This window comes from Ptychodera flava, chromosome 13 (assembly GCF_041260155.1).
Source record: "Ptychodera flava strain L36383 chromosome 13, AS_Pfla_20210202, whole genome shotgun sequence".
NCBI classification, from domain to species: domain Eukaryota; kingdom Metazoa; phylum Hemichordata; class Enteropneusta; family Ptychoderidae; genus Ptychodera; species Ptychodera flava.
In genome coordinates this window covers 11,585,161-11,596,183 of record NC_091940.1, presented here as the reverse complement: position 1 = coordinate 11,596,183, position 11,023 = coordinate 11,585,161, and the positions used below count along the sequence as shown (strand labels likewise).

Below are 11,023 nucleotides of genomic sequence, written 5' to 3'. Positions count from 1 at the left end.
TTACCACATCCATCCTTTAATTCGATGGAAAGGGCAAAAATCGACGATATTTAGCATCTTTCTCCTTTGATTCGTACAGTTTGTACGGCAAAATGTAAGTGTCACACTTTGGCGGGGTTGTGTTTTGATAACATTGTCACAGGAATTTAAAAGTGTCAATTCTTAAGTTTGAATACAGCATTCTGAATGAGCTGTGAATGTATTCCACACTTTATATGCATAACTAGATGTCGAGAACTGTTGTAAGAAAAAATTTGATTGTGAAATATTAATGCATGTTGCTTTCTATTACTGAATTATCATAGGAAAAACAAAAAAGTAACAAGAACCTGTCATGCTATACTGTGCTCTCCCTGGCCTTTCGAAATTGTTAGTAAATTTACGAATTTGGTTCAAAATAAATTAGTAAGCACAAATTATGATAATGCTGAGCCATTTTCAACAAGCACTTCTGGTACTCAATAAATGATGTTAAGGGTATAGAAATGATGAATAATTTCATTATAGACAAAGGAAAGTGAAAATTCCTTTTTAGTTTTTTTGACAATGAACACTCATATTTTGATACACATTTAATGATTTCATTATAGACAAATCTCTCCCCTGTTTTTCATATTTGGAAAGCTCTGTTACTTTGAAAGTATGCATGTCATCCATTGTTACTAGGTGGTGCCTCTTGGTAGCTGCAGTCATTATGCCATGTTCATCTCTAAAATTCTTTATAAACAACCACTGATGAGAACATTTGGCAGTCTGTGGTTTCGCACAAATTTTTCTCATTATAACAGCAACTTTAAGTACACAAACTGAGACTGGTGATCCTGCTAATGTTTTCTTAGAGACAGTTATACTTTTAAAACGCTGCAGATGATCGTCATTTATTTTTTTCTCTGGATAAACGTTTTCGTCTTGGGACTGTGCACACCACTGTCTTTTGATCATCAAAGAAAACTATCAGTATTCATAACATTTGCTGAGACAGTTTCTTGTAAAATATTTTGAAGGAAAGTTATTAAAATTGGCAAGTTCACTGAAAAAAAATTCAATCTGCAGATCATCAAATGACAAATCTACGACAACTAAGATTTCCTGCTAAGATTTCCGGCTCGTTTCCACCTCCATGCACAGACAAACACTTTGCGGTACGGTACATCAACCATGGGCGGTCCGGACTGCAGTTCGACTGTCTTTCAGGCTGACTGTCTTGATCTCTTCTTGGCGGTTTCATTGTTTCCAATTTTTTCATATCAGGTGCCGTTTTTATGCCCAACTTTCTTTCCCAGCTGAGGATACTATCTATCCAAAGCATTTGTACTGCCCGCTTCCCTCAATCCGCTTCACCTTCGTCCATTCGGAAAGTTGACAGCATGTGAGTGTTTGGGTATCTCGAAACTACCGTAATGCATGACATACCAGTAAGAGAGTACACGACCTGAGGATCTTGAAAACTTTTCGCGCATGCTCATGTTAGCACAGGTCAAAGTCCAAAGCTATTACCATTGTCGATGCGCCGATTGAAATGCGCTAGCGCAGATTGGGGGCGCAGACTATCGATTTCTGACCTCTCACATGGCTGGGGCTTGCTGAAAACTGCGTTTGATATTTTAAAGTAACGCGCCCCAAGGGCGCGCCAAAAGAATTTTAGCCATTTACATATCTCTGATATATTTATGTCTGATACATTCAAGTTTCGCGCTTGGAGGGGGCTCTAAAAATTTGTCTTATTATTATTAAAGTTGCGGCCCGAAGGGCGCGACGAAACATGCATCTGAATGATGAAATGGGTGGCTGGCACGATGCACTTTAGGCAAGTGTGAGCCCGTGTTGAAATTCAAAAATACACTGACCCCCATATGGGGCATTTCAAAAACGAGACTCCCCTATCCCAAAGTCAAAAAAGGGTGACACCCCCTCCATGAATCCACCCCCCTCAGGCCGAAGACATTGACCAGTCCCTATATTCTGCTTTCGGTCTGACACAGCTAAATTTAGACGATTGCCCCTGGTTCTACCGTGCAGCCGTTAACTGTTTGAATGCATTATTCGGGCATTATTCGGCCTTGTCGCAACCTAGCAGGCGTGACCTAGATCAGACAATTTGACCACGAACGAGGCCGCAAAAACAACAATCACTGCCATGTTTAAACCAAGGGTCAGTCTTTCGCATCCTTCTGTAGATAGGAATTTGTAAAGTATTGTAGATATAATATGCAATATCTTCAAGGGCATGGCTGTTCCGGGTAAGGATCCCAAAATTAACACAGTGAGCGTCAAAGTGTTCGATGACGCGTTTTGTTTGTTGAAAATAGGAAATGAGCGCTGATATAAGCTGGGCGTAAAATTGAGCATGATGGTGCCTCCAGCGATAGGATGTAGTATCCGCTCTTTCAGATCGTGTTGCTCAGGCATACATTCACACGCAATGATGCACAATAGGGCAAATACAAAATTTTAATAATATCCCCAGTCTCTTTGTCAGATCATAAGATACAAATCATTCAGAACATCCAGACGTAAACTGCTGCATTCTGTGTGACTCAAACAGTAATAGTGATATGGATTTCTTGTAATCACTACATATTTAAGAGCAAAAAAATGCAATCACCTGTGTGCAGTGTTCTACTAGAGATAACATAGACACTGTAGATGTAACAATGTTTCTGATGTGTGTTTAAAAGAAAGGTGGTGTGTAGTTTGCATGACAGATTAACACAACTTGCTTTCTCTCTTCATTGATGTGGTTATTATTATCATAAAATTTGTCCATTCTTTATTTTGTGAAAGTCATAGTTAATTATTTTGCATGCTCTTTTCAAGTTTCAAGGGAAATACAATGTATATTTTAACAAAGAATTCTACCTACCTGAATGACAGTAATTACTAAAATCATAGAGTGTACAACCATTCGGTTCTGTGATCCTGCAAACGGCTGTATTTCACCGCCTTTCACATGCAGCTTCATGTAATTTTAACTGATCCGACCGTGAAAATCAAACACACAACTTCGTCAGACAGTCCTCCCTTGGGATTGCGCCGGGCTTCCGGCTTCTCAGAGGACGCTTTCTTAACCCCGGTCGCGGTCGTACCGTAAAACTTGTATTACGCCAACGATGCTATATTACGAGTGGTTATAATTTCAGTTATTTAAACATACCAGGTGGTGATATACCTAATTCTTAGTTATATGATATTGAATCATATGCCAAGTTACCGTTTAGAAATTGAGTTTCATTATTCTAAACGTTTCTTGAATACACAAATATTTATTTTCATCTCAAAAATATGCGTTGTATGGTCCTCATCACATAATGAAACGTCTACAGCACAACATGATGAATCCACATCACGATATAAAGAATGCCCATCACCATATAAAGAATGCTCATCATAATATAACGAATGCGCATCACAATATAAAGAATGCGCGTCACAATATAAGGAATGGCCATCACAATGTGAGGAATACACATTAAAATATAACAAATGCCGGTCGCGAAATAAAAAATGCCCATTATGATTTTAAAAATGTCCATCACAACATAACAAATGTGCATCTCTATGTAACAGACCCGCATCACCGCATAAAAATGCGCATTACCATATAACAAGTACCCATCACTAGATAACAAATGCACATCACTATATAACAAATGCCAATCACTATATAACAAATGCCCATCACCGTATAACAAATGAACATCACCATATAACAAGAGCATATCACAATATAACAAATGCTCATCACCATATAACAAATGTGCATCACTATATAAGAAATGCGCATCACCATATAACAAATGTGCATCACTATATGACAAATGCGCATCACCATATAACAAATGCACATCACTACATAACAAGTGCACATCACCATATAACGAATTCTCATCACCAAATAGCAAATGTGCATCACCATATAACAAATGCCTATCACTACATGTATATAACAAATGTGCATCACTATATAACAAATGGGCATCACTTATATAACGAATGTGCATCACTATATAACAAATGCACATTAAATAACCATTTTACTTTACTTAAGACAGGTACGGCTTTCCATACGACAGGCCACTCCGCATGAAGCATCAGAACGCATCTGTGCAGCGGGTAGTTTGGCAGGACGAGCGAGGCCAATTTACCATTGACGACGAAGACTCGACTCTGTATGAAGTGCGAGTTGTGGAACGAACACCAGCCGTGATTGTAAACCCTCAACGTCGGAAGGTTTACATCGTCAACTTAAGAAACTTAATAAACGTCACAGTTTTTCTTCCATTTCCGATGGCTCACGAGAAATTGGGGTTGAGGTAGAGCCGTCATACCACTTCCAACAGATCTCTTGGATCAGACAGTAGAACAAATAATTAATCGGTTTTCCCCCTTAAATAGTTACAGCGAGTAAACGGCCTCGGTATGGTATAATTCTTGTCACGGTCCCTCCACAAGGAGAGACCTGGTTTACGCGTAATCAAAATAAAAGAGTCACAATTTCAACGAACAATCAACGAATTAATTAACAAATACGATACGTGTGACACTCATAATGACTGACATCCCGTTACATAGTCATTGAAATTAATCAATACCGTAGACTATGGGAAGGAATTAACAATTCAAGTAGTAGCAAAAATTAGCAGAAATGTAGACCGTTGTGTTATACAAAATTAATAGGATTTCTGTATATTACTTATATTGGCATTAAAATGTGACAATGAAGAATGCCATAATAACTTTCCTGTAAAGATTTTCCGCAAGGACTGTACAATGTTATATCGCCTGGACTAATCGGTCACCCTGAATTGTGTATAGACTACTTAGCTGTAGGTTTGGATATGTTGGTTATAGAATAATTAAAAATTGGGTTATGTTACGTTTCACTTCTAGTACTTTTCATATCGGAGGATAGAGGGCGCGCGCCTCTCTACGACTTGTAATCTTGAAAACCACAAAGCTTAAAGGGCCAAAGGGGCCTTTTGGCTTATGGCTTATGTGGTGTTTGCTAATGCAGAAGAGTTGAACGCAATTTGTCACGGATTTTTCTCATTTTCATTCCCCCACACTATCATGACAATTTGACGACCCAGACGCTAGATTTCGTAAAACTGCCACTCTGCTATGGCCTTGCTTGGTATAATAGTCAATGAGTGACACACAAGGTCATTATGATCAGTATTGAGGAAAATTTGACGCTGGTCTAGAAGTCGCTTTCTGTTTTTTCCTTGTTAATATTTTGCGCTGATCAATATAAGTGCGATGATGAACTCTATTGATCGCAATGAGCTTCGACTGCCCGCGTAAACGAACGAATTTGCTTTTGAACTTCTACGACAATCCTTCACGTACTCTAGATATATGCTGAAGAACAATTGCATTGAAATCCTAACAGAATAGAAAGTACCAAATCCGTACTGACATAGTTATTTAGCTATTGTATTATTATTGTAGTTTATATTTACATTACAATTTCTCAATTTGCAAGACATTGTTAACTATATAGACATACATACATACATACATACATACATACATACATACATACATACATACACACACACACACACACACATACATACATACATACATACATACATACATACATACATACATACATACATACATACATACATACATACATACATACATACATACATACATACATACATACATACATACATGTACATACATACATACATACATACATACATACATACATACATACATGTACATACATACATACATACATACATACATACATACATACATACATACATACATACATACATACATACATACATACATACATACATACATACATACATACATACATACATACATACATACATACATACATACATACATAGAGCCTCGACTTGGACAGCTGCAAACATTCATTTATTTATTTTAGAATCTAAGGACTGAACCCTCAGCGGGTTTTTAATTCAGTTCATTACATTCCATTTTTGATCTTAAAAGTTATAATCAATAAAATCAGTGCACACTCGGCAAATTGCAAATGAGTAAGTTTACTCAATCTACGGTACGACATGGACCTCAGGCAGATAATCTTTGCAATAGTAATAGTTCGTATCTCCACGTTGCTTGTAGGAACAGTACACAACGGGGCTTGAGTATGTTATCTTCGAGCCCTCCGGTTGGCCCCAGTGCATCCCTCCAGTTAAACGGTCTGGGCATTTCTGAATCTGAAAGAAAAAAAAAACAGGGCAGGTAATATCTTGCAGGGTCTGACTAAAAAGGTCAGGCATGGACGTTCTTCAATATCAGATTTTTGCCATTCTAGCTTTTGTTGCGCTAGCAAAGGACAAAGGTGGAAAGGGTGGTCTTGTCTCGTTTTTAAAGTGTTATTTAGTCAAGTTTGAATGTCCTTGATACATTCAAAACGTAATCGATATTCTAAAGTGAAACTTATTTGACCTGAAAAGTATGTTAATTGCTTGATACCAGTCACATCATATTTGAAGAAAGCATAATACTGGTGCAGCTAACGGACAATGCACTTGTAAAGGGGTTCTTATGATAAGATGTATTGTGCATGACAAGTAATGTAAACTGACTAATTTTAAGTCAATAATTTGCTAACTGAAAATGTTTCGACTTACTCTTGCGCACTCGAACTTCACTTTTACCCACTGCACACATAGTTTTGCGTGTTCCTCCTGCTAATTTTGAATTTTTGAAGCTCCCCTGTCCTGTGGCGAAGAAACCTGTCGATTCATCCAAGCCTGTAAAAACTTTCCCCTTAAAAACCTGTCGATTTTCCCCTGCCCTGTAAAAACATTCCATTTAAAATCAACTTTCCTGTGCTCCCGTCCCCGGAAACACTATACCCACATTTTAATTAAATTGCATAGATGGATCCTTCCTTAGTAAGTGAGAAGTGCTGAAAAATTATCATAACTACTTCAGTTTTCTTAACATGATGTGAATAGCTGTACGAATGTCGATGGAGCATGACTAGACGGGTGAATTGTGAATGCTCTTTTTTAGTGTATCGGACATAGAAGGGGAGGCACTGAATGAGTTGACTTATATCTGACTGAGCTACCATATAGAACACTCTTCAGTGCTGCGTTGTAAGTTCGAAACTAAGCCAGTCATCAAAGCTGTGAATGGATCAGGTTCAGATGAACAAAACTTAACAAAGCTTTGTAAAGATGGAAGACCTTTCAGTCTATCCTTCCTGTCATTTGGTATATAAAACTCTCACTCGAAAGTCGACGATAAAAACATTAGCAACAATATTTGTGTGAACATGTTTACGACTGTACAGAAAACAAAAATATTTCTGATGAACACAAGAAATCCTTTGTATGAGCAACTTGTACCCTAGCAGAAAATCTTGCCATTAGCGTGAGAAAACAATGCATTTGTGTCGCTGTGTTTTTACATGTAATATCGCGGTGCAGCTCATGGAATCAGAGCACAACAAGAAAGTATTCGTGTCAGTGTGTTTGAAAAGAGATTGATCCTCCCATTATTATGTCCTGATAACTAAGCCCGCAGTAATACAAATCTGTATTTAATAAGTTAGTTTTAATCGTCAAATATTCACGCAAATACAAACGATAATATATGAAGTTTATCAAAGACGAAGATGTGAACTAATTAAACTCAGTGATGGCCCTAGTGCGGATATAGCACATCTATGTTAGGATATACCAGATATGAACTGAATGTGCTAAAGTGGTTTACAACAGGTTCATTACATAGTTGTAGGCATCACAGAATAATCAGATATCTGTCAGATCATTATATGTAGCAGGTTTCATCAACTTTCGCACAGTACTCTCGGAGTTAAATCGCTAATTACAAAACTTCATTTAATATGACACTACTCAATGCTACATGGGACAATTAGATATCTATCAGATCTATATTTGCAGCAAGTTTCATCAAATTTAATGCTGTAATTTCGGAGTTATATGACTAATTAAAAAGTTCATTAAATATGCTAATGAACCTTTCATTAACTCACACTACTGAATGCTTCACAACACAGTCAGATGTCTGTCAGATCAGTATCTGCAGTAGATTTCATCAAATTTGGTGCAGTTATTTCGAATTTATATGACTAACTGCAAACCTTCATTGAATATGAATTAGAGATCTGTCAGATCATTAATCATTTTCTGTCTCTGTCTTTTTATTTTATGTTCTTTCTGCTTTTGATGTATGGGATAGCATACACAATTTAGTGTTTCGCTTTACATCCTGAAATAAAGTTATATTATTATTATTATAATATGCAAAGGAGCTATTCATGAACTTGACACTGCTCAGTGCTTCACCCGATAATTGGATATTAATCAGAACGAAATCTGTAACAGGTTTCACCAAATTTGGTACCATTATTTCACAGTTACATCACTAACGAAAAAGTTCATTGAATATGCAAATGAACCCTTTCTTGACTTCACACAACTAAATGCTTCTCCACATAGTCAGATATTTGTCCAATCAGTATCTGCAGTAGATTTCAAATATTCCTTAAATTTGGTGCAGTTATTTCGGAGTTATATAACTACTTACAAAACTTCATCAAATATGCAAATAAGATTTTTATTAACTTGACAATGCCCTATACTTCTCAGTACAATTAAATATCTATCAGATCAATATTTGTAGCTGGTATCATCAAATTTGGTGTAGGAATTTAGGAGTTATATCACTGACTTCAAAAATTCATTAAATATGCTAATGTGCAGGTAATTGACATGACACAGTGTCATCATTATGTTCTGAGATTGTCATATGTGAAAAGCTTCATGAAATTTTGTGCAGTATTTCTTGGTACATGTTGACACTGTCATTACTGTCTCAATTGGTAACCGTTATATGAAAAAAAATGATATTTCATAACTTTATAAATATGCAAGCCACAAAAGCTAATCACTTCTTGCCATTGGCATATGGTACCTGTCCACCAACTTTGACTTGAATCTGCCAAGTCGTTTTTGAGTTATCGTGTAAATAGACAGACACACAGACACACAGACAGACAGACAGACAGACAGACAGACAGACAGACAGACAGACAGACACATAAACACACACACACTCACACTCACGGACAGACAGACATCGCCACGACATTAGCTCACGTCTGTGAGCACGTGAGCTAAAATGAATTAGGGTCACATTGTAGTCATATACTGCACTTTGTCATTTAATGTTTTGGTAAATTATCATATGCGTGTACTTACAACAGCTTGGTTACAGATCACCTCAAACATGTCACCTTTGTAGAAGTTCCCAGTGCATTTTAAACATTCATCGGTATATTCACCAGGCAATATTGGACCCTGCAATTAGGAAACAAAGACAATATATGAAGAATTTTGTTAACCTTAAAAGAGAAATAAACAAATGAATAAATAAATTGGTAGAGAATAAATAAATTGGTAGAACCAACCAACCAACCAACCAACCAACCAACCAACCAAATAACCCACCCAGCCACCCAGCCACCCAGCCACCCACCCACCCACCCACCCATGCACCAAATCAGTAAATCAGTAAATCAACAAAAAGCGAGAAATCAATAGTAACACTAAAGCAATTAGCTTTAAATACTGGTATGATCTACAAAGGAAAAGAAAAGCCAAATGTTGGAGTATGGACGCAAACAAATATACAAAGAGTTTCTCATGTAAAAGAACACTAAGGAAGGCCAGAGAGCATGGTAGAGGGTTAGAGAGATACACATGGCCATAGTCATATACAGAATAAATCGAAAGAAGGGATGAGATATTATGCGCAGTTGGATTTCAGTCAGTTATTTACCAAGTCGACCTTGTCTACTTCTTCCTCTAGCACGGCCATAATTCGGAAGGTACTAGTGTCACCAATGAATGGACCAATGTCTTGGTAAACAGTAAACGTCTTCCCTGGAGTTTCATTTTCCAGGAGTTTAGGTATCTCCATCAGTTCATCAAAGCATGGAACACCTTGTGTTATAAGTGTGTTCCATATGGCGTAGTCGTACGTCCTCATATTTGCTAAAGTGCATACCCACTGGGACGAATGGTAAGCGCCATTTTTGGCACCATTCTTGATCGGAAGAAGGGCGCACAGCAGAACGATGACGTACTTCATCTTTGTATTTGGTAATTAACAATGCCTTGGAAAAAATGAACACATTCATAGCATTTCTTGAGCAATTAAACACAATCAAAAATATCTACGAGCAAACTATGTTACCCCTAAAGGTTGTGGTACTTTTCGAAATGTAAAACAAATTAAAGTAATGCTAAAGACACCGATAGTTATATTGATAATGATGATAATCTTTGATGGCGGTGATAGTGATGATGACGACTAATAGGGTCAATTGTGAAGCTGGTAATGATGATGATGATGATGATGATAATGATGATGATGATGATGATGAGAGTGGTTGATGAATGTTCGATGCAGAGATATACCAGAACGACAATATCGCACCATGGTTATTGCGTTTTCTTTTTTTACAAGGATTGATTTCAAAACTGGTCGCATTTGCCAGTTTTGTAATGCCCATTTAAATTCGAACTTTGTTGATATTTGGGATTAACAGTAATTGGAAAAATGATACGAGTCGATAGCGATATTGATGAGGAGATTCAGATGGTCTACAGTAATATCTCATGAAAAATTTCGATGAACGATGAGGATAGACGAACGCTGAAAATAATGCATCGAATTGACGAATACAATACACTTAAGACATATTGAACATTCTCAAATATCACGTTTTAAAATAGCGAATTCCACCGTTGAAAAAGGATTGATTTGCAGAGTTGCTACAGTTTTAAGAGTTGAACTTTCCAATCTCATTGTGCCAAACAATTTTCTTTGCACCTACCCGACAATCACTCTCTTAGGAGGCAACACTGTCGTCGCAGGAACTTACTTGTCTAGTCAATATGCTCTGTTATTACAAATTGTTGAATGTAGCTGTACCGTTTCTGTTACGCATCTGCGAAAAAATGTGCCTTTCCGTGTATGATATTATGCACAT

General features: G+C 37.1%; 1 protein-coding gene across 1 annotated transcript; it reads right to left on the bottom strand.

Annotated features, from left to right (window-relative positions):
* Nucleotides 1–5,888: 5,888 nt before the first annotated feature.
* Nucleotides 5,889–10,139, bottom strand: LOC139148673 (uncharacterized). Its single transcript, XM_070720163.1, has 3 exons — nucleotides 9,808–10,139; nucleotides 9,228–9,326; nucleotides 5,889–6,206 (listed from the first exon to the last, which is right to left on the bottom strand). Exons 1-3 carry the CDS (start codon nucleotides 10,117–10,119, stop codon nucleotides 6,039–6,041), a joined length of 579 nt encoding a protein of 192 aa, XP_070576264.1. The 5' UTR covers nucleotides 10,120–10,139; the 3' UTR covers nucleotides 5,889–6,038.
* Between the last annotated feature and the right edge of the window lie 884 nt (nucleotides 10,140–11,023).